Below are 25055 nucleotides of genomic sequence, written 5' to 3'. Positions count from 1 at the left end.
GATGTTTTCATGGAAATGCAGGAGGCAAACTTGCCTGCTGCTATGAGTATGTCTAGCTTCACAATTGCAGAAACTTCTCTTCTCTCTGCCCTCTGTATAGGGTCAAATTCTGCCATTGGCTGAGTAGCTCCAGAAAGGCTCTGAAAGTTAGTTACCTTTCATTCTTGCTATTTCATTCTGTACTTTTCACTTCTTTAGTGTTCTACAGTTAAATTTTGCATTTCCTGTTGTTGTTTTTTTCCATGGGAGAACTGGTTCATTGCCATGGAATAGCCATTGGTAGTCAGCTGTAAAGTTTTTTCCCCTAGAATAACCCAGGGTATAGACATTTCCTGTATTGCTGGGGAATGCTTACATTTCTTTGCTATCTATCTCCTTGCCCTTCATAGAACTCCATGGATTCCCCAGTTTAACCTTTACCATGAAGGTCACAGATTCAGGTTAGCAGAAGTCACCATTTGGGAATTTGATTGGCTTTATGCTATGGCCTGTGATTGATTTGGATGCTAGTCTATAAAATGGGTGTCTATTCAAGCAGCACATCAACATACAAATAGTCTCATAGAGCTCATTGTTGGTGGTGCAGAGATAAATTCATGGGTTTCTCTGGGCATGTCCACACTAGGAAATTATTTCAAAATAAGTATTTGGGGAGGTATTTTGAAATAATTTATTTTGAAATAGCATGTCCATGCTACAGGGAAGCCTTAAAATTAGTCTGAGGCAGACATTCTACCTCAACTTAGAGTACCAGGAAGCACTGGGGAGTAATTACTCCCCAGAGTCATTCAAAGCAGTTATTTCAAAATAGCACCAAGTGAGCAGCTAAAACACTAATACTATTCTGAGGTAACTATTTTAAAATGAGCATTATTCCTTGTGGAAAGTAGAAATTATTAATTAGGAATAACCTGCCCATTATTTTTAAATAACGAGCTTGGTAGTGTGGATGCTCCACTTGTTGTTTGGAAATAAGGGCTCTGGCTTTGTCTAGACTGCATTCCTCTCGAAAGATTCTTTTTGGGGGAAAAAAAAAACTTTTTTTTTTTTTTTTTGAAAGAACCCTTACTCCTGAAAAAATGAGGTTTAAAGGTTCTTTAAAAAAGAGGGGGTTTTGTTTTTGTTTTTCAAAAGAACCCTATCTAGACTGCGGGTTTGTTTGTTTTTCAAAAAAACCTTTTTCGAAAAAGTACTTAGATGTGATTATGCAAATGAAGCATGAGATTTGTAAATTCACGCTTCATTTGCATTTTTGATGTCTATCATTTGCATTTCTCTTTTGAGAGAGGAATGCACTCTAGATGTAGCCTCTGTGTCTCAAGGAAGGTTTTTCTAACACATGAATAGAACTAAGCAAAGCTGTTAGAGTATCATTAAATTGGCCAAGAATGAAAATAAGTCAGTGTCTTCCTTATAAGCCCCCATGACTGTTGCAAAAGGGAGATCTAATTCTGCCACTGCTCAAAGGTAGCAAAGCTGGTGAAGTTCAATGTGCATAGCAAGAAGCTAAGTACCCTGATGCTGTCCAATCTCTGAATCTTTCCTGTATGGTGTGAGGTCTTTGAATGCAGAATTTAGCATTCTGTGTTGGGAAAGGTAAACAAATAGCTCCCATTTGAAGTTGCCACATGAGCTAAAGGTAGGATTTGGACCAGAATTATTATTTTTTAATTGAGGTAACTATTGCAAAATTATTTGTGACACATCTTTCTCTTTCTCACATGAGAGACAGTCAGGAGAAATGTTATTCATTTAAGCCTTGGTTATTGCAGCTGAACTTTGTTACATTGTTTCTAGGGGGTTGCACTCCCTGCTTATTAAGCTCACTGACCCCCCCCCCCTTCTCACGGGGGGAGGCAACCCTGGCTCCCCCGTCTCCCTCAGCCACACCTGCCCTCCTTCTGCAGTCTAACCCTAACCCTGCCCTCACTCGCCGCTGAGGCTACTCCAGGTTCAGACCTCTCCTCCCCGGCCACCGGTGGGGGTTGGGCCGAGCTGAAGCTACCAGCCAGGTTTGGGCCAGGCTGAAGCTTCATGCAGCCAGGCTTGGCCTTCTCCTGCCGCGGGCCTCCAAGCACGGGGGAGGAGGGAGGCCGCATGGCTTGCAGATCCCCCGAGCACAGGGGAAGGCAGAGGGAGGGGCTGAGGGACACACAGAAATGCATGACGTCACTCTGTCCTCCTGCAGGAAAAGTTTTTTTTTTTATATTATATATATCTCAAGCTATATATTGTTATATTTGGTGTTCATACAACCCCATCACATGGGCAGCAAATGCTTGAATGTTAAATGGTCCTGCATTGAATTTCACCCATATCTACTATGGATGCAATACACATTGAGAAATAATTGCCTTGTGGGACTAAAAATGTAACTAAGTTTATCCTGCCCTTTGAGGAAGACATCATTTTCCCCATTGAAATTACCCCCATATTAATCCCTAGGACAAATGGTATTAAAACGGGGGGGGGGGGGGGGGATTAGTCCAGCTGAGACTGTGATCTCTCTAACAGTTATTTCTAAAGGCAGGATTCATTTTCTCTGTGACTGGTGTTGCTATGGAATTCAGCTGTGTGCCACTTGAAGGTCATGCACACAGTTGCACATGTGCTTCAGTGATTTAATGAAATGTATACAGAGTTTTACTGAGGCAGCTTCAGATTTATTGAGTGTCTGTGTGCAGTGTGCTTGGCACTGTCTAAACATCAGGGAGGACTTGGTCCCTGCTCCCAGAGAGTTACAATCTGCCTTAGCAGAGCAAGTCAGACAGAAATTTAGTGTTTCTGAGAAGAAATTTCTTTTTATCTTTTTTTAAGCTGCCAAACACTTTCCTGCCTACTTCCATCCCCCAGCAATTCGAAGTCTTAGCAGAGTGAAGTACAATTAACATTTCAATGGGATCAACATTTTCTGGTGCAATTAGGTTTGGTTGCTATACATCAAGCATTAGAAAGGGGAGTATCTGGGTTCCAGACCCCAATTCTGCTACTCCTTTACAATCTTGTTAGATCTAGAGTCATGGGATGACTGGTCCCTCTAAGGAAATTCAAGGCCCAGTCTACTCATGACGGGTTTCTTTCAGGAGTCAGTCTCCATCTTGGTCCACTTGTAAGTAATTAATTGCCTGTGTACGTGACTGGCAGCTCTCTGGGAACTTGGACCTGATAAAATGCTACAAGAGCTCAACTAGAGGGATATGGGTGCTCCTACAAAGAAGAGACTTCCAAGAAAAGAAACCTAGAGCAGGATTGATGAAAGAGCTGCAGTGGTCCCAGCCTCCCAGGACCTGTATGCTGCCAGTGAGCCTCAAGGGATCCTGCCTCTGCCACAAAGTGTCAGAACATCCAGGGAGAAAGCATCCTGGGATGGCTTTGTCAGATGAAGACAGTAAATGGCCCAGGGAAACAAAAGTGCGTCTGAAGGAACAGATGTTAGCTGCTTAATGCAGAATTCTTTGGCCAGAACCCACAGTATAGGGAAGGTCTGGGTTCCCCCTACCAATCCTGAAGGGAAAGGATGCAAATCCTTCCCTAACACAAGGAGAGAGCAAGCACTATTAAGCCCAGTCAGACTGAAGGTGTGGTTTAAGGCAATTGGACGATTTCTTCATTGGACCCTTTATTACCTTGGAAGGGATGGAGACTATAAGCAAAATGAGGGGTCAGCCTGAGTGCTGAGTCTTGAAATGGGGCAAACTTCTGCCTAGAAGAGACTGCTTCCCCATGCCTGGCCATGAAGGAGTGCACTGGTTGGTGAATTACCCCTGCACGCTTAGCCTACAATTAGTGGCTACGTCTACACTGGCATGATTTTGCGCAAATACTTTTAACGCAAAAGTTTGTGTTAAAGTATTTTGTTTAAGAGAGCATCTACACTGGCATGTGCCTTTGTGCAAGAGATGTGCTTTTGCGCAAAAGCACCCGTGCCAGTGTAGATGCTCTCTTGTGCAAGAAAGTTCCGATGGCCATTTTAGCAATTGGGCTTTCTTGCGCAAGAAATTAACATTGCCTGTCTACACTGGCCTCTTGCACAAGAATAGTTGCACAAGAGGGCTTATCCCTGAGCAGGAGCGTCAGAGTATTTGCGCAAGAAGCACTGATTTCCTACATTAGAATGTCAGTGTTCTTGCGCAAGTACTCACGGCCAGTGTAGACAGGCGGCAAGATTTTTGTGCAAAAGGGGCCGATTTTGCACAAAAGCGGCCGCTTTTGAGCAAAATCTTGCCAATGTAGACACAACCAATAGGTTTTCTGGTAAAGCTATACTGACAACTTTCTGACTGGAGATAGCTTGCGCTAGCCAAAAAATCTTTTTCTGCTAGAGTTTGGTGGAGAGTCAGCGTGTGCCAGCATAAAAGCATGTCACCATGCTGGCATAGGTTGAACCATTGTGGTCCAGCAACATCTGTGGTCTGGTATGATTTTAGTTAGTTAGTTGTCTGCTTATTGTGGGTGTGGGCAAGTTTCCTGTGGTCCCATAAAGTTTGTTTACAGCTGCCAGTTCTGGCTCTCAGTGTTCTATGCTGTTATTTAGCTCCTAAATTACCCCTAAATGTCTTCTAAGAGACCGGCAAGCAGCAAAAGTGCTGGTAATGCTGCTAAATGTAAGCATGGTTTTTAGGCTTTATATTATTTCCTTGTGTCAATACACTAAACAACACTAACACTTTGTTATGAAGAGAGCTGATAAGCTTTGGCTAGGCATAGGCTAATGCATCACCTCAGTCATACCATATTAAGCAGCATTGCAAGTGCAGTTCCATTTATTCACCTGAGAAATAGAGAGACCCACTCACCACAATACTGACCTTCCATGGTTGGGCACCAGGCTACAGAGGTTCAACCTATATTAACACTGCCCTCACATGAATATGTTTGATGTATTATAGAAAGACACAAAAAAAATCACAACTTTCCTCCCTTGCTCTCTGAATCAATATAGATATGTGAGAAAAAATGCCTACTGTAGCTTTGCCTGACTTTCCTTTGAATTCTTATAATTGTTTCATTCGAGCTTGGTAGCCTAGAGGAAATAAGTTGATGGAAAAGTGTGTACAGTATATACTGCTGAATCACCATCAGTGGAGTTACTGGCATAAGGCCCTGACTGTCAAACAAATTTTGCAAGCAGTTCCATTGATTTTAGTGTTAATCATGTGTGTATCTCTGTGCGGGTTCAGAATTTGTTGCTCAGTAGAAGTGCCGGACTGATAGTTCTGATGACTAAAGTCCTCTAGTAATACAGCCGTATATGTGTTTATATAATAGAACTAGTCCAATGAACTATTCTGGTGACAGGACACAATGTTCTTACAATAGCTTGCAACAACTAGCACAAGATGTTACAAATCTATATTTTGTTAGAGGAATGTGTGTAGATATATTGTGTGTGTTATACCCTCTCTCATAAGCACACAAACTCATCCTCTAAACCCAGTGCAGAGTCAGGCCGATTCCATAAACATTTATAATCTTGCTGAAAGATTAGGGTTATGTTCTTTACTAAATTGTGCTCTGAGCACCCCACGCATGACTTGTTATGACTAGTATTTATTGGGCAGGGGAGCTGCTTGGCATTGCTTTATGCTGATCCCTCATTGGGCATGCCTTACTTAGGTCTTTCAGTGTCTCGCTGTTACGCACATGCCAGCAAATGCTAGAGCTTACAGCCACGGTTCTCAAGCAGAGATCCAGGGCCATCTGGTGGGTCACGAGCAGGTTTCAGGGAGTTGCCAAGCAGGGTCTGGCATTAGACTCGCTGAAGCCCAGAGCAGAAAGACAAAGCTGTGCCCCACAGTGCTGAAGTCTGGGGTCCCAAGCCTGCTACATGGGGCTCAAGCCTCAGCATTTTAGCTTTGTGGGCTCCCCCTGCGGCACGTGGGGACCATAGATAAATGCCCTGCTTGCTACTCTCTAATACTGGTCCTGGTTTTTATGTACAAAAAAACAACCCCAGTTGTTGTGGCCCAGATGGGCCATGGAGTTTTCTTCTTCATGCTTTTGAGCCTATCTGGTGGTTTCTACATGGTGTTGAGAGGGACTTCATATAAGCAGATCTGCTACTTAGCATGTGAAACATACTAACTTATCTGCACTATTGGGGTTTCAACGTGTTTAGAAAATAACTTCTTGAAAATACAAAATATGCGTGCATAAATTGTTTGATAAAGTTAGATCTGCTGAGGGATTACTTGCCTCTAGGTTTGGGTCTAAGACACACAGTTCAGTTCGGGATCTGAAATCACTCCCAGACTTTAGGTCTGTTTGTGTTTGGGTCTAGTTTGTGTATTTTGATCTAGTGTAGGAGGAGCCAGCTCAAACTGACATCTGGCTCTGGGTTCAGATTCTTAACACCCTACTCCCTCCCACTACTAACCCCTCTCAGAATATTTTCAGGAGTTTCAATGCAGAGTTTTGGGGGTTTTTCCCTTGAGTCATTTGTAGCATTGTTTATATTGCTGCATGAACTCTAGAGCAAGTAGCCCCCACATTTACCACCTTTAAACAGCAATTGAAACATCTGCCACTTTTCATTAATAGCCTGATTTCTTCAGAGAAACAGAACAACCTGAACTGAAGACACGAATCTATTCAAACGTAAGTGATCCCAGGCCCGATCCCAGTTTCCTTTATTTTGATCACTAATTTACCCATTTTCCAGAAATAGTTGGTCATTATTACTCAGGGTAAGCCTATGCTCCAAACCAACAACAAAACAGAAACCAGAATGCAGCAGGAGTTTAGGATCTCTGGTTTAACTGTTCCCGTTCAGGCTGGACTCGGGGCTCTGAGATCCTCCCCACTGCTCGGCTTTTGGAACTCCAACCCATGGTGGGAATATTTGCACCACTATCTTTAGCTCTGTAGAATGCACTAAATCAAGTGTCCTAGTCTCTGAGGCTCTCTGCCTTGGTTGTGGGATGGTTTTGGCACAGAGGTACCCTCAGAAGCCCTTATGTTTGTTAGTTCAGATAGGCTGTGATTCTTTCTATTGATGCAGTCAACTTCTTCCCACTCTGGCTTTTGTGGCATATACAGGTCAGGTAAAAAGGTCACCCTGGCAACAAATGGAAAGAATCCATGATACAGATAACCTGGCTAAGGGCGTGATGGATTGTAAGACTCCTGTGTCTGTCTAAGCCTCACACCCGTGCAGTTGCTGTGGTGTGGAAGAGTGAAATGTAGAAACACACTTTCAGAAAACCTCCCCATGCTCATATCTTACTGCAGTGTCACATCCTATAGTTTGTTCCAAATTCTATTTTCGCTCATGCTCAAGTGAGTCTCTTGCCTTCACATGACTGTAAAGCATGTATGGGTATGTCTACACTACAAAGGTTTTTTTTTGAAAAACAGCTGTTTTTTCCAAAAAAAAAAAAAAAAACCCTCAAGGTCTATGCTGCAATCATATTATTTAAAAAAAAAATCAAAAGAACAGAGGGTTTTTACCAACACTGGTAAACCTCTTTCTCCAAGGAAGAATGCCTTTTCTGAAAGAGCTCTTTTGGAAAAAGGCGTGTGGGGACAGGGAAGAGGAAGTTCTTCTGGAAGAAGAGGAAAAAGCACAGGTGCCCTGGTGGCCATTCCACCCATAGTAATCACAGCTTACATGCATGATAGCATCCATTCAGTGTGGCCGCTATCTGTCAAAAAAGCAGATCCCTTTTTAGATGCTCTTTGGCAGTGTGGACGCTCTCTTTCAGAGGAAGATTTTGTGGAAGATCTCTTCTGGAAAAGCTTCTTCCAAAAGAAGCCTGTAGTCTAGACATAGCCTATATGGGGGAAAGGAGAGGGCACAGCTGAATATCCCCAGTGGAAATGCAGGAGGCACAGTGTCTCCCTAGCTCTAGTATGCAGGGTGCACCATCCCTTTGCATGGTGCAGCTTAATCTTTTTCCAGTGTGCCTGAGGAGCACTGGGAGGCAAGGAACACTGCATCACCACATCCCAGGCCCTTTGACAAGCTGTATGTCTCCTCCCCCCCCCCCCCCCCCACCCCCACACCATGCACTGGTTCTGCCAACATTCCTGGTCATTTCACAGGTGGCATTAGGTGGGGATGGTTCCATGTGCCTACTCTAAGCCCAGGCACCATCTGACTCTAATGACATTTCTCAGCATTCGTGTTGGTCCAGTTTTAGAGATGCAAAGCTGTCACTGTGCTTTGTAAAAGCAACAAATGGTCTGGTAGCACTTTCGACTACAGAACATGTAGATGGTATCGTGATCTTTTGTGGGCACAGTAATTTATGCTGAAATGTAAAATTATAGAGAAAAACAGACAAAAATAGGAGAGCAGGTGTCTCCCAGCTGTAGTAAGGACAAGATGTCTATCAGGAGCCTGTTAAGGATTTTAAGAGCATGGCACATTTTTACAAAGCTTGCAATACATCCTAAAAACTGATTTGCATTGACTGATTGCTGCCTGACAGCTCTGACTTGTTTTGGTCCTAGCTTAGGTGGAATTCAAGGTGCAGGGTAGAGAGGAGTATTTCTTGATGAAAAAAGAATGACACAATTTCAAAAAAGAACTGTTGATATAAAAAGGTAAATCACACAATGACTGAATTATATTTACATCAGAAATCCTTGCTGCAGGGGAAACTCTGTTGGACTTGCATAAAGTATAGGTAGGGTCTGATTCTGCTCTCACATTAGTGGAAAAAACCAATGTAACTGGAGTTACCCTCATGCAAATCAGACCCTCTGTTTAGTATTTACAATGTGAAGTATAGTAATGGAAAACAAATGCAGCTGGTAGTAGCTCCTCTCCCCTCCCTCTTGCAGGAAGGCTGCTGCTAGCCATGCTCTGTGTGAACCCTGGCAAGCATCTGGGGAGAGGGCTCTCTAAACTTCTTGTGACCCTCTGTGACCCTCCCCTCACATGTTGCCTTGAAGATGTGGCACCAGGTACCAGAAGAGGTGGGTCCATCCTGGGGGCCCAGACAGGCATGAAAGGAAGAGAGGGTTGGGTCAGGTTGACCATTCATCCCCATCCCCGGGTGAGAGAGGTAGGGTGTGTGGGGGTGTGTGTGTGTGTGTGTCACTTCTCCGCATGCAAACCTTACAGAGAAAAAGGTAAATAAACTCCAGCTATGCAGTGTTTCTTTTTAACGGGGGCTCAGTGTACTTGATGTTAGTTTGAATGTTTGTACTGACCAGTTCTGATTTATTGCCATTGAACTTGCTTGAATACAAATAATTTTACCAGTTGTCCTGTATTCAGCATAGGGAGATATGATTACCCTAACAAGAATAGTTTCTCTTTAATGGTATGTCAGATCCCTAGAGTTCCCCCTTCTGGTCACTGCCGATAAAAGGAAGTGCAGGAAAAAGTAAAAACATGAGTATGAATGTATTACTAAAAGGCATGTTCTTTTCAAAACTGATTAGTGAACATCAAATTGCTAGTTATCCACAATTCCAATATTAAAATATATTAAGCAACAGGAATCTATGTAATGAGTCTAATTAGTTCAGCCTATCCTTGTTCTAAGAGATGGAGGGAATTCAAAGTTAATGATGGATGCTCAAAAAATGTGGATCTGGAGTTGAAAAACCCACTTAACAGTTCCAATGTGGTATTTATCCTACATAAAGATCAAACTTGCTTTTCACTGAATTTTATTTCAATTTCTTTTTTTAAAAGTGCTCTAACTCTGTCAGAGCAATCGGAATGGATTTATAGTACTGCAGCCTGGCAGGGGAAATCTTGACCTTTTAAAGGTACAAAAGACAAGAAAGCACATTTATAACATTTCTCCTACCTGTTCGTAGTGAATATACCACCCTGTTAATCTGAAACTTATCCAAACTGTATGAACCTCTTTAGACTGCTGCAATCTCATTGGGTCAGACTTTTGGTGGCATTTAAGCAGATACTGCTCTAGTTAGACTACATTTTAATGCTTTTCAGCCCTCCTTTGCATTGTCCTTTAAGAACTGAATATTTGCTCAAACTTGGCAAGGCATATATTTTAAATGAAAGGTTAGTGAGTGAAGAGAAGACTTCTTTGGGTTTTCAAAGGACTTTTGAAAAGGAAGCTGCTAAATTATTACCAAATAGCTCAAGCTGCCAAATCTAGATTAAGTGCAGGATTTCATGCAACGCAAACTTGGTTTGGCGCACTGCACCTTTAGCAGAGCTAAGTGAAAGCAACCATGGCAGACTCAGGCCCCCTAGAATGAACAAGCCAAAATAATAGAAATGGACACTAAAAATATGGCTTGTCTTTGTACGAATCAGAGTACTGGGGTGGGTGCTTCTCATGTCATTTTCACAGCACTTTCCTAGGAGAGGGATTTAGCAGAGCTTTTGGGGTGTGTTCTCTTTGAACTTCTGTGGTGAAGCATCATGTCACAATGAAAGAAATGGCAATGAGAGCCCATGGAGGGGGGCATGCAAAACATCATCCACTGTGGGCCTGCTGACCTGCTTTGGCAGATACATAGATTAAGTGGGATGAATCTGTCTCTGCAGACCACAGCTTTTTAAATCATGTTCACTCACATGGAATCAGCAGAAGAACAATACTATTAACGTTGCACAAATCAAAACAAAATGAATCTACTCTGTTGGGACTCATCCACATAGCTAAAGAGTTAAATAATTTAAAATTCACAAGCAGGCTTTTGAATCTTCTAGACTCATGTCCTTTCCTGAATAGAATTCCAGTGCATACCTGTGGGAGTTCTGCACAAAGAAAGAGAGCAAAATACCAGTCGCTAGTCTTTGTGAAGATGTGAGGGCACGATTTTGCCGATGGTGACTTGCTGACAAGTTCAACAATAATTTTAAGAGAGGTTTTTATGACTCTGCCAGGGTTGGTCAGCCATGAGCTGTCACTTAGGTTGATTTCAATAGACCTATTGAAATACTTAAGTGGATAAGTAAACAGCAAAATATTCCTTGCATGAGGGACTATGATAGCAGTAGTTTAATAATGAAAAAAATGTATTTTGATAACATTTTTCCTCCACAGAAAATCAATGCAGAGATATTTTCCAAATGAAATTGTGCTAGCAGGCAAAATAATTTCCTCTGTGTATGTTTTTTTTTAAAAAAAGCCAAGGCCCAGAAATATCACTCAAATATCCTTTAAAGAACATATCTTCTTCTTGGCTTAGCTAGCCAGCCGTAGCAATTGTTCACGAAGCCTGGCTAGCCTGAGAGTCCAATATCAGAACAGATTTGGTGAACCCACCAAGAACGTATCTATTACTTTAAAAAAATATTATTTGCTTGGTTGCCAGACAATTGAAAGGAAGGATTTTCCTCAACCTATTAGTTAAAGGACCCTTTTACTTCTTTGCTCATCCTCCGCACAAGATAAGAGACACACTGAGAAGCAGAGTATTACCATAGGGTATGTCTACACTACCACCCTAGTTCAAACTAGGGTGGTAATGTAGGCAACCGGAATAGCAAATGAAGCCCGGGATTTGAATTTCCCGGGCTTCATTTGCATAAAGCCGGGCGCTGCCATTTTTAAATGTCCGCTAGTGCGGACTCCGTGCGGCGCGGCTACACGCGGCACGGAGTCCGCACTAGCGGACATTTAAAAATGGCGGCACCCGGCGTTATGCAAATGAAGCCCGGGAAATTCAAATCCCGGGCTTCATTTGCAATTCCGGTTGCCTACATTACCACCCTAGTTCGAACTAGGGTGGTAGTGTAGACATACCCATAAGGACAAGCCATCTTGCTTTGGAGCTCTCAAACCTCTAAAAGAGAACTGTCCTGCTTTCCAGCTGAGCAATGTAATGCGTGGAACTCTGCTTCTAACTACGTCTAATCTCTTATTTATTTTCTGTTATGTAAATAATCCCAACCAAATAAACCTTCATCCAATTTAGACATTGGAGCAAGATGGATAAGCTAGAATTAATTGAACCCCAAAGAGATACTGGACTGACTAGATTTTTCAAAAATGGGGCTAGTGGTTTTGGGCTGCACCAATCTTATCTCCGACATGGAACAACTGAAAAAGGGCATGATTTTCAAGGGTTGGGTGCCCTCGCACTCTCACTAAATCTGCTCTTCTTTAAGGCGGCTCAAGACACCCACAAATCACTGATCACTTTTGAAAGCCTAAATCTCCTCTCCCATACTGATGTAAATTGGGAATCCCTCCACTGAACACCGGTGCAGAACTAACAAATGAGAGGAGAATCAAGACAGTTGGGGGGGGGGGGGGGCAGGAGATGCTCTGTCATTTGTCAGTTTAAGAAGGACAAGTGTACTCAAAGGAAAAGATTTCCTCGGGATCTCATTGCTATTACTGTTGGGATCACTGGTGTTGAGAGTTTATGACTTGTCAACCCATAGTCTGGGTGCACATTTGCTTTACTACTTGCAGTCAGGTGTGTTATAGCCATAATAAACCAAGGACAGTTTGTGAATTATGTAATAAAGAGAAAAATCTTTCTGCACCCTGACTACTGCTCAGCAAATACAGACCATATAAAGTGTGATTTCAGAGGCAGTTATCCTAAGGCAGCTACCCCTGATGAATGCAGAGTGAGAAAAGGAACCAGAGAAGCTCAACAGTACAGAGAAAAGTCCATGTGCATGGATACAATAGATCTAAAAGTAACTACTTCTGCTTCAGCCCCTTGAAAGGTAAATAGCAATTTTGCCTCAACAGCAAAGACAAGATTATTATAACTGATGACACCCTTTTGTACCAATTATCAACTCAATACATTTGCTTTAAAATGGCTCTTTCCTTATTGACTCTGGTCCCCACCCTTCACTACAGAACCTCCTACTTCCAACACAGTCTTCAGAATACACCACAGTCTATTGGTTTCAGTATGTTACCCATTTACCTAACAGCTGGAGTGGCAAGTTCCTCCTTTGTCTGTCCCCAGACCTGTTTTCCTTCCCTGTAGTGCCTAGCTCACTCCATGTCAGCTTGCTAGCAATGCTGCCCCCACATCTCCCCTTACTTTGTTGTTTGAATCTGTTCAGCTCTGAGAAAGCTATATCCACCAGTGTCACCCTCCTTCAGTGATTGTCAGGCCCCTCTCACTCTGTTTCTAAGCTTCTTATTCCTCTCCTTTGTGCTCCTTCAGCCTTTATTTTATAGAATCATAGCTGCGTAGTACTGGACCTCAAGAAGTTATCTAATCCACCTCCCCCAACCGGGTAGGGTTAAGTATACCTAGACCATCCCTGGCAGATGTTTGTCTAACCTGTTCTTAAATCCCATCAGTGATCGGGATTCTACGACTTACCTAGGCAACCTGTTCCACAGCATCAGTGTCCTTAAAATTAGAAAGATTATCCTAATATATAACTAAATCTCCCTTGCGGAAGTATAAGCCTATTACATGGACACAGAGGACAATTGACCATAGTTCTCTTTCAAACAGTATTTTATGGTTTTGAAGACTATTATCATGTCTCCCCGACCTTCTCTTCTCAGAATGAAACATGCCATTCTCTTCAACTGTCCATAGAGTTCATGGTTTCTAAACATTTTAGCACTGTTGCTAAATGTTCCAATTTTTTCACATCTTTCTGAAATATGCAGACCAGAACTGGACATTTTAGTCCAGCTGAGGCCTCACCAGTACCAAATACACTACACAATATTTCTTTTACACAATATTTTCATTAATAAATTCCAGAATCGCACTTGCTTCTTTAACAACTGTATTACACTGTTGGCTTATCTTCATTTTGTGATCCACTATAATCCCCAGATCCTTTTCTGCAATACTGCTTCCTAGCTAGTTTTTCCCACTTTGTGTTTGTGCATTTAGATTTTTTTTTCCCCCCTTCCGAAGTGTAATGCTTGTCTTTCTCAAATTTAATCTTGTTGATTTCAGGCCAACTCTCCAATTTATCAAGGTCATTTGAATTCCAATCCTATTTTTCAAAATGCTAGCAACTTCTGCCAGCTTGGTGTCATGTCGAAATTTTAAGTGGATTCTCTACTCCATCATCCAAGTTATTAATGAAAATACCAGACTCTGGATAGAACCCCTTCTCACAGCTAATCACTCTCTCAAACCTGATACATCCTCTCTGCTCTTGACATCCTGTATCATATTTATTGCACTACTCACTGTAATGACCGCTGTGCCAATCTTCCAGAGCAATTTTCTAAATGTAATAGATACCACAAAGTTATCTCAAACAGTACAATATTTAGTAGGCTCTGTACAGCAAAAATTCACTATATCAGGGAAACTTCACAGCCTGCATCAGTTTGGCTATTGTAGGGCTTAATACTAATTCAGAAAACAAAATCAGGTCACTTACCACTTCTCCCCCAAAGAATATCAGGGGACATGTGGTTTGGAGACTGCAGTCAGTGTTTCCCTCCTTCCCCGACATGGGGAGGTATGGGTTGGTGTGACAGCATAAGCATTGACCCATTGTTTGTCACCAGTGCCTGCTCTGTTCATCCCCAACTCTGAATCTATGCTTTGTGCTCCCACAAATTTTACCCCAGGGGAGCAAAAATCCATGATCCACAAGCAGTTGCAGGCTCTCTTCTTCTTTCCCCTCCCTGCTGTTCCATGGAAAGCTGGGCTTATACAAGAAATGCCATGGTCACTATGCTCAGGGTACCTTATCCAGGGAAAGAATATCAGGGGCTGACAATCCTCCTTCAGCAGATCACTAGCCATGGGGAACACCCAGGTCTGCTGAGAAGGGTCTGCTATTGCAGAGTTCCAGGCTTCAGCCTGCTACCATGCAGTTTCAGCTACAACATTTTAATCATTGTCCATGCATGCTGAGACCAAGATTTGACCCCATATACAGCCCCTGAGCCATGCATGGCATAATAAATGGCTGAAGTCAGTGTGAGGCCATTTGTGTATAATTGCTCAAAAGACATTCTACTTTCAATTTCAGAAATATGTCATTACAGTTAGAAATGGGTAGTTAAATCTTACCTCCTAAGGAGAAGACAGACTTGGACCAAGTCATATTGTTTTCTTTTGTGCACATTGCTTCTGTCAGCCCCTCAGCACTTACACTTCTTACTTACATTGTCCAAAATGTGTAGCTCTAATCTAGTATTTTTGGGCTGTCTAAATTCCTTTACCCTTGACCCCCAACTTGTTTAAAACTCTTAAACTAATTCTGGGAAATCCAGAGCAACTGAAAGCTTCCAGCCCCAATATTCTAGATGGAGCAAGCATGTCACATTTTATTAAATTCTCCCTTGACAAACACCAAGTGCACATCTAATACTGGGACTAAAACAGAAATAAAGGCAATTGATCATATTCAAGTCCGTTAAGCAGCCCTCATATATAAATTTCCTGGTGGTCTCATCAGGATCATGATAGTGGGCAAATGTCTGTTTTATCATAGTACGTATATTAATCTGTGTAATTAGAAGAACATTGGAAGTGTTAGAGAAGATGCCGGAGATGGTGATCTTTATGGGCATGTTAGCCAAGATTCAGTTATTAATGAATGATTGTATGGGTGACTGAGTCTGGCTGGATTGCTCTTAATCTAGCCTGGGAGTGCTGGTGAGGCTTTCCTTTGTTACATAGCAGTCACCCTACATATTGTCGCTTGCACCATAAATTCCATAGTCACATTGATTTATCTGTTCTGATTAAGCCCTGTTCTTGAAATTGTAAATGTGCATAATGTATTTGGCAGAAGGCCATGTGGAGGGGATATAGGCTATTTCACCATGCTTGGGAGAAGCGGGAGCAGGATGGAAAAAGAAATAGAGGTGACTGATTACCTGAGTGCATGGCCAAGCACACTCAACCTATAAGCACCCCAATGCGGATATTTATCCAACTTTGTCTCATGCCTATTAAGCTCTTCAATAGATGAGGATATCTTTGCACAAGGAGGTATCGTAGGCTAAAAATGTATCTATTTATAGCCATGACACTCTGGGTTTGGAACATTAAGTCAACCTTGTAAACATTCAGATGTTCTGCAGTACTCTTCTTGGTATATTGATATAAGGAGTCCAGTGAAATGGGAGTGAGGTTGGTTTGAAGTATGTGTTACAAATGTTATTTGTTAAAACGTTAGCCCCTTTTTGGGTAGAAAATTGTTCATAAACTGATTCTGCTTTTCTTGAGCATTTGTTGACCATGGATTCATGCTCATGAACTCTTTGCTTGATTGCTATTTGGGAACCATCTGGGGTTGGTCCTTGAGCCCTATGATGGTATGTCTTGCTTCTTAACTGGATGACTGAAACTTCTTGTTTAGTTTAAAGAAATGAAAAGAAAATAGAGCTCATTCTGTTGGCTAGCACTTGTGAAATTTCTGGGCTCTGCAGGTGTATTCTCAAATACCTATTAGTTGTTCCAATACTTGTGACTGACTTTACAACATGGAAACATGGTGACCCAAACTCAGCCCTTTGCTGTGTGAACAGGTTATTTTAATGTTCAACCAGCTCTAACTGGGTTTGCAGCAGTAAAGGTTAGGGAAGAGAATTCATTACAGTGAAAGAATTCAGGCTGTGCTCATATAAGCCTTCAACATGCTTTTCTTTTCTCTTTTTAGCCACTGTGCTATATTCATGAGTTTAATAAATTTTAAACTTTAGAGAGAATCAAAGGAAAGTAGTTTCTGTCACTGAATCAAAAGTTTAAACAGGCTGATTTCTCTCCCAACCTCTGACCCTTAATTTTCTTCTTGTTCATGGCCAGCGAGGGAAGGCTGCCTAAATTTATTGGCTATATTGGCTCATTTAGTTAGCAGTGGATATCTCACCCACGCACCAACTGACTTTGGATTTCCTCCAGTACAGGAGATGTCAACTATAACACATCCCTATTAATAATTAACAGAATTCCTGCTGGGACTGGCTATACAATTTCCTTTGCTTTTCAACATCAAATCTCTCCACTGTGAAACAGCTAATTTATTTTAATCAAGTGTGTCACAGTCTCTGTCCTTGATGACTGGACCCCGCTTCTTTTCAACACCTGCCTTCGGACACACTGTGAAACCTTTAAGGCAGTTGGTATTCAGATTTCAGTGGTTCAGGAGCCAAATTAGCAATCAACATTACTAAAAGAACCACCATAGTGTGAATGAATTGTGTAATTTACAACAGTACTATATATTCATTTTTAGTTTTTATATATATTATTCTCATGGCAAAAATGACTGACCAAGTAATATTTTGTCAGAGGCAATTGGTTAATAACATAGTAACAAGAACCTAAAAGGTTGTTATAAGGAGGAAAGGAAACTTATTCTTCTTAACCTCTGATGATAGGACAAGAAGCAATGGGCTTAAATTGCCACACGGGAGGTTTAGGTTGGACATGAGGAAAAACTTCCTACCTGTCAGGGTGGTTAAGCACTGAAATAATGCCTAAGGAAGTTGTGGAATCTCCCTCCTTGGAGATTTTTTAAGAGCAGGCTAGATAAACATCTGTCAGGGATGATCTAGATGGTGCCTGGTCCTGCCATGAGTGCAGGGACTGGATTTGGTGACTTCTTGAAGTTCCTTCCAGTTCTAGTGTTCTATGATACTATAGCATCCTAATTTGGTGAATAGGTTAGAGTGCAAACACAATGCTAAAAAGAACTCCCAGAGAAATATTAAAGAGCCGCTTGTGGGTCCTGAGCCACAGTCACTTATGGAATGCTTGAAGTCCTACACTGGTAATGCAGGTCTCTTTTCCCCCCTACAAACAAAGGGAATTCTTTAGCACTAGGGCTGCATTTCAAATACACTTTTCTGTGTGTTTGGGCTAGTGAAGACTAACTGAGTCACCCCTAATCAACAAGTTTTGATCACTCACCTTCCTGTGTGCTGAAAGCGTTTATTCTTGAGCCACAGAGAGATTTTAGCTACAGATCCAAATTGTGGCTGGTCCTACATGAGTAAATCCCAGAATTTATAGGGCACAAAGAGCTTCTCCCATCCCACTCTAGTACAAAGGTGATCCTCTGCTCCAGTTGTTCTGTCAGCACACGAGGATTGTCAGGGATAACTGGTGCCTGTGGGTGGCATATGGCACACTCCATTAGCAATTAATAAGTTGTCCAGGGCATAAGGGAGCGGTGCACCTCCCGAGTTCTACCGCAAATCTCCTTGGAGGACTGTGCATGTTTCTCAACACCTAAAGTCAGCCATGTTCTGCATTTCTTCTGCACCTCTTAGCATAGCAAGGAACTTTGCGATACTGAGCGTGGGACCTTTGTGGGGAAGGCGGGGTAGGTTTGGGGAGAGTGATCAATACCAGGAACCCCAATTAAGGCTTGATGACTATAAAATGTCCCTTCCCTAGCTCTGCCTTCTTGACAACTTTGTGGGCCCCTACCACCAAGTTGCAGAAGAGCTTTTTCATGCTTCTGTCCACATCAACATAATCCTTGAGGGGAATAGTTTAGGTTGGTGCAGTGTCCCATTTGAAAAAAAAAATATACCTAGGGCCTTCTGGGCCTCTGAGTTCCATTTCTCAATCAGAATGAGATTTCACACAATACATTCAAAAGCCCTAAAGCTCTCTCCTGGGTTGAGATCTTGCGTTCTGAGTTTCATCTCAGGGTGTCTGTTTCTGGCTAACATTAAAGCCTGTGGCTGACCGTTCGAAAGGCTAACAGAGCGCATGGCAGGAACCAAGCGATTCTAATACCTGGACTTGCCCAGCAGGGCAACATGGTAAAAGTAACAAATCCTAGTAGAATTCAACCCTTGATCCATTTAAAAAAAAAAAAAGTCAGCAGGTTGGGTGAATAAGTTGTCTGTTCAAACTCACTTGGCAAAAGGGACGTTTGTTATGACTCCTTTCTTACACCTGAGCTCTGAAGTCTCAGTGCTCCCTAAAGAATACCTCGGTGTATATTAAAAGGAGTTAGGGGGAGGAAAAAGTTTTATGTTCAGAACAGACCTCTGTCTGTCAAACATTATTTTGTTTTAATAGGGAGATGTTTGAAATAATTTTCCTTTTATAAATGAATCACATTGTGTCACTATATTGTGAAATTAGATGTTTGGGGGACTTGTTTATTTCCTTAGTGGAGAAAAATCTCATTTCCCTTGCTTGAAGCCTTAACCTTTAGTAACCAGTGAAATAGCTTTGCTGGTTACAGCACTGTCCCGTCAAGGTGACTGGCACTTTCATTCCTATTTACACATTTTGATTTGACTCCAGCTCATGTCTCAAATTAGATCATACACTGTGGCCAGGTCTACATTTCCGGGGAAAATTGATGCAAGATACGCAGCTCCAGCTAGGTGAATTGTGTAGCTAGAGTCAACATACCTTGCATCAGTTTTTCTGGGGCTGCCCTACAGCAGAGGCTGATGGGAGAAACTCTCCAGTAGATTTCCCTTACTCCTTGTGACAGTGGTCTCTGGGGGGCGCTCTCAGCATTCAATTCAGCAGGTCTTTACTAGACCCACTAAATCAAACCCCAGAAGATCAATCACCAGAATGACGATACTCCAGTAAGTGGAGGTGTGGCTTAAGTTGTAAAAGGCACATGACCTTTGCATCTGAGGAATTTCAGTTACACTACTGGTAGGGCTGAGAATAGGATAATCACAATATATTTGCTTGCACCTGTAGAGAGAGACTGAACAAAGACAGTTCCCACTTTTCTTCCCAGTAATGTTTTAGATTTAGTTTTTCTTTTAAAGTAGCAATTAGCTATTCTGTGGCTCACCAGTAATCATTTACATTTTTGTAATTCAGGGAAATACCACAAAGAACAAATGTAAAAACTTCGTGATAGGACTGTGTATGTGTGATTCAGTGACTGCATCCGTTTTGTATTAAAATTGCTCTCCGTGTTGGGAAGGCTATGAAAAGGCCAGCAGATTTCATAGAAAAGTCAAGATGCAGTGCAGAGAAAACAGGGCTTTGATAGTTAAATGGCAATAAAGGCCCTATTCACCTCTTCAAGATACTGTTCATATTAGGGATGAACTAAGCCAACAGAGTTGAGATTTTTGCCAATCCAGCTTGGTGAGTTCGCTGGGTAGTACTTACAGGTATACACTATGGAAGCACTCAGACTCCAGCCACTCCACAGTCTGTCAGATCTTGCAGGCTAAGCAAGCAGCCTGGGTAAGCACTTTGCTATATATGGGATATGCATACTTGTTGTAGGGATAACATATTTATCATTTATTAGTTGCATGCAAAGCTTTCTAAAGGTGATTTAAGAGGTGCCAGTAGACAGCTTAGCAGATGGTACCGATCCCCCAGCATCCGCATTGAACAAGTAGCCCAACGTTTTTTTTAAAGATGCATTCTGTGGCACCAACAGCTGCATTTGATGTGAGATGTACAAGTAGATATCCTAACTGCTGGCAAAGATCCCATGGAGCTTTTCATGACAGCAAGGATCTCAGTATCCTAGCCAGATTCCATTTACATTCTGCCCGTGGAAAAAATACAAACCCCACTGTCCCCTTCTGGTCCCAGCTGGATAATCTTCTGAATATCCTACCTTATTAGCACTCCAGATGCTGTGTTTCACATCAGACATTTCTGTTGCTGTGCAAGTGGGCCCAATTCCATGCCCATGGAAATGCAATCGATTTGCCATGGAATTCAGTGAGCCCAGTTCATTGTTGCAGTGCAAAGGGACCACACAACAGCTTCATGGCCTCCCTGCCTTATTCCCTGGGGAATGCCCCCTGCGCAGAAGACCTTCCCCACTAAGGTACAGAGCCAGCTCTGCTAGTCCTGAATGTTCTGGGAGAATCCTTGGGGCTATGATGCAAGGCACATTCTTGGGCATACACAGAAGAGGAGGAAGGGAATGTTGCTGTGATGGTCCTGTGCCCTTGTTATCGCTCCGCAGCTGAATATCCCATAGGGCAACTAGGCATCAGTTACCAAACCCCTTAAGACTTCTGTAATCTGCTTCAGGGCCAAATTGGCCTCCGGGACAAAATGGACACCAAGTTCCACCTCAGGCTTTCATGACGCTTTGCGCCAGCGCAGAGATGAATGAGTGCAGAAATTATCACATCTAGGGGTGCTTCCTTCTACTGTCTCGGGATTTTATATGTCTAGTCTGATAGCAAACCTTGCCGGAATACCTCTCACCAGCATCTTTAAAGGTACACTTTCCAAAAACCATCTTGCGCTAGCTCATAGCAATTGGTGGAGAATTCTACAAGAAAAACAGCAAGAAGTTACTTTCCTTACTAGCCCTTACCATAAGCAGTGCTGTGAACTAGGAGGCCAGGATGGATGACCCCACACTAATAGATACTAAATGGCATCAGTGCCTGCCTCTTGTCTCCAAGGCTTTTGCATAGTTAAAATTGTACTTTCACCTTAAAGGATCCCGAAGACTATATACACATAACAGCAATTTAAAACTATTTCTATGGCAGAGATGACACAAGGATAGTACAACAGGGTACACTAGAGTCTATAATCTGCCTGAAATGAGGATGGGATCCAATTCTAGCCTAGCCTAGCCTATGACTGCAGGACTAGGTCTCTGAAAATTCAGCAAACCTGGCTTGTGCTCTGCACATCCCTGATCCTTTCTTCTGCCAATAGAAACCCCCCAAGACAATGAGAATCCCCAAAACCTAAAATCTTTGGGGGCAGGGGGTGAATCCTGAACTTCCTTCCCCATTTTTGGTCCATTGATCTCTCCTCTATTTGATGTACAAACAGAGCAGCATATAGGGGCCAGAATACACTAAGGTATCCTTTACCCAAATTTATGCGTTTGTGTTTTGCTAGACATAAATAATTTCAGAGATTATCATTTTAGAAACCTTAAATCATACAGCTGCATAATGCAGAGATTATTATTCCATTTGCTTTCCCTCTCTGAATTCCTTACTATATATTACATTGAATTGGGAACTTTGCTTATGCAGTTTATTATTTTGAGCTGCATTATATAGCCATCTTTATGGTTTCTTTGTAATGTCTGCTTAGCCTGAGTGTCTGAAATCACAGCTGCCCGCTAAAGCGTCTTAGTTTAACTGATAAAAGCTTTACATTCCCAGGGCTTTGTGTATATTCCATTTTTGTGCAACAGACATCCCATCTGCAGTGAAATCATAGGTCAGCACTTTTCAATGTTTATAATCACTATTTACATTTTATATAAGAATGGAAGGTCTTTTGGAGGTATAAACCCTGGATTCTGTTACTGGTTCTCTCAGACTTTGTATCTGATTAAAAGTCTGTAATTTAATTTTTTAATGCCTCATTTTCCTTATTTTCAACAAGGCAAATAATGAAATGTAACACATGTAAGATTGGATATCCAAGATGGAAGATACTTAAGTTCCAAAATACCTTTAATTATTTTTCCAAAAGAGACCCGTGATCACAGGAAAATATAGCCACTTCTGAGGCATACAATTCCAGTCTTGCCAAATTGGCCACAGTGTATATCCCAATTTGACAAGACCAATGTGCCCAGAGATAATGGCCAACAAATTCACTTCTCTAAGGAACAAGCCTCAAAGTCTTCCCTTTATTTAGGCACAGTAGGTAATATTACAACCTTGATAAGTTCCACTGATAGTCCCCAGGCTGCTGTTCTGTTAAGACTGAATGGAACACTGGTTCTTAATACTCTTGAATATACTAAGTAAAATAGTATGTAAATGATGCGCTGATATTTTTCACATACTGTCTTATTACACTCAGTCAATTACAGTCACTGTTTTCAATTAGCACGTTCTTTAGAATTATTTTCCTGAGAAGAAAGTGTTCAAAAATGAGTGCCCCATGGACAGGCCCCTAAATCTACACGTAGACACTTAAAATAGTGGCATGATTATGAAGAATGCAAAGTACCCACCATTTCCATTGACTTCATAAAAATAGGTGCTCACACCCACATAAATCAGCACAAATCAGTCCATGAATCATTTAGAAATCATTTTCTTCCAAAGTTATCTTGGAACAGCTGTGTTATCTGTCACTGTTCCTGCCTCCATGTCCTGAGAGTCCAGAAATGTTTGTCTAGTTTTTTACTCTCTCATGATAGCAAGGAAAGATGCTATGCTGATGATGCAGATTCTATGCTGGTAATGCAGCCACCCCCACCTAATTAGCAATTCTGGGATCTGCTGTTCATAGAATCATAGAATAGGAAGAGACCTCAGGAGGTCATCGAGTCCAACCCCCTGCTAAAAGCAGGTCCAATCCCAGCTAAATCATCCCAGCCACGTTGTTGCTCTGCCATAAGGGTACATCTAGGAGAGGTTGCTGTCTCTTCCACTGAAGAGATTTCAGCTTGACTGTCCCTAGCATCTACCTCTTTCTTTGGGGCAGGAACCGTGTTTTGGTTTGTGTTTGCATGACTGCTAGGGTACATCTAGACTACATGGCTCTGTCGACGGAGACATGTAAAATAGTTTACTCGGCATAGTCAATGAAGCGGGGATTTAAATAATCCCCGCTTCCTTAAAATAAAAATGGCTGCTGTGCTGTGCCGACGATCAGCTGATCTGGCACAGCATGGCAGTCTAGACACGGTACGGTCGACAAAGGCTTCCTTTGTCGACCACACCGTGTCTGGACTGCTGAGCTGTGCCGGATCCACTGATAGTTGGCACAGCGTGGCAGCTATTTTTATTTTAATGAAGCGGGGATTATTTAAATCCCCGCTTCATTGACTATGCCGAGTAAACTATTTTACATGTCTCCGTCGACAGAGCCATGTAGTCTAGAGGTAGCCCTTAAGTCCATTTCAGAAAGCATGGGGGGGGGGCCTTCATCACACCTGAGTATTGGGGAGCTGTTATTCCTTCTTCAGCAGTGGCTCACACAGGGCCGGCCCACAACATTTTGGCACATGAGGCAGGGAGCTCAAATGATTCCCCCATGCCACCTTTTTCTTCTGCCTGACTGTTATGTCTCTTGTGCCCCCCTTCCTCCAGCACAGCACTCCACCATCTTGTGCATCTAGAGCAGAGAGAATACATATGCACCAGCAGCAGACACAATTTTCTACACTCTGGGTCCTAGTGGCATCCCCTCCTCCCCCCGCCTCCTCCACATACACAGTCTGGCACCTGAGGCAGCTGCCTCAGTTCACCTCATGGTAAGGCCAGCCCTGGGCTCACATCCTCCTAATAGAACAGATTCCTGCAGCCATTAATCAGGGTTGGATGTATGTCTTACATGCCTCTAAGTTCAGCATCTTTAGCACCTCATTCCCTGCCTACAGCTGATCTTTGTATTTTCCATAAAAAATGAAACTTTTAACCCAGTTTTAGGTGTCCTTAGAACTCTGGTGTCCCTAGGCATATGACTACTTTGCCAAAATTGGAAATCCAGCTCTGCCAACAGTTCAAGTTGCTGCCTCTTCCTGGTGTCTTTCTAGAATGCAAGCACAAGACAATATTTTAGCGTAAATCTTCCAGATTGGGAGGCTGCTACTTCTGTGCCCCAGAAGTGGGTGTATTATCTATATATAAAGTCTGTCAACCACTTTGGGATTCTTCAGGATGAAAGTTGATAAACACTACATTCACAACTAGCATACTTTACTAACATCCTGTGATAAGCACCCTCTTTCCAAGTCCCTAGTAGCTATAGGTCATAGATGTTTTCATAAACTGAGAAATAGTGCTTCTTAGAAAACAACTTTTTTTTTTCTTCAGATGGTAGATAATTAATATGGACAGATTCTGGCAGGAAATACCAGGGGAAGAAGAAAATTCATTTCCTTCTATGTACTTTTTTGCTCCTCTTTCTGTGTGAGGGGGTTTAGCCTTCTTGAATAGAGAGAAAATAAACCTTTTCGTGTCTTTTAAGATCAGTGCAGAACTGGAGGGTGGAGTGCAGTGGAGACAGTCCCTCCTCCTACCTCCTTCTCCCTCCCCCAAGAAAAAAATGTTTTAAGGCAAACAGAATCAGAAAATGTTGAGAACCTTTGGTGAACTGAAAAAAGTCCATTTCATATATGTTCCAGTGCAGGAATTTGAACACGAGTTTTTCACATTCCAGACAAGTGCCTTTAATGATGCATTAATACCCGTACATATGATTTTTTAAATGGGAAGACCATTAAAGTGTGGCAAACTCTCTCCGGGAGCTGCTGAAGCTGAAGACCTAGTGGTATGAAACAATCTTTATGAACGTCATTA

The 25055-nt window shown here is 42.2% G+C and overlaps 1 protein-coding gene across 3 annotated transcripts in view; it reads left to right on the top strand.

Annotated features, from left to right (window-relative positions):
* LOC102450210 (uncharacterized) overlaps positions 1–25055 on the top strand; it is a 174846-nt gene that overhangs the window by 118967 nt on the left and 30824 nt on the right. Inside the window, exon 1 of one of the 3 annotated variants that reach the window (XM_089780861.1) lies at positions 12409–12622. The exons of the other annotated variants lie outside the window; for them this stretch is intronic. Within the exon in view, the coding sequence (XP_089636987.1) occupies positions 12514–12622 (109 nt within the window). The 5' untranslated portion in view covers positions 12409–12513. Of the gene's footprint in view, positions 1–12408; positions 12623–25055 lie in introns of those variants that run through there. 3 annotated transcript variants of the gene reach the window in all.

The sequence above is a fragment of the Pelodiscus sinensis genome, chromosome 10 (genome assembly GCF_052426305.1).
Source record: "Pelodiscus sinensis isolate ZL-2025 chromosome 10, ASM5242630v1, whole genome shotgun sequence".
NCBI lineage: Eukaryota > Metazoa > Chordata > Testudines > Trionychidae > Pelodiscus > Pelodiscus sinensis.
The sequence above is the reverse complement of the archived record's forward strand: the minus strand, read 5'-3'. Positions and strand labels throughout refer to the sequence as shown.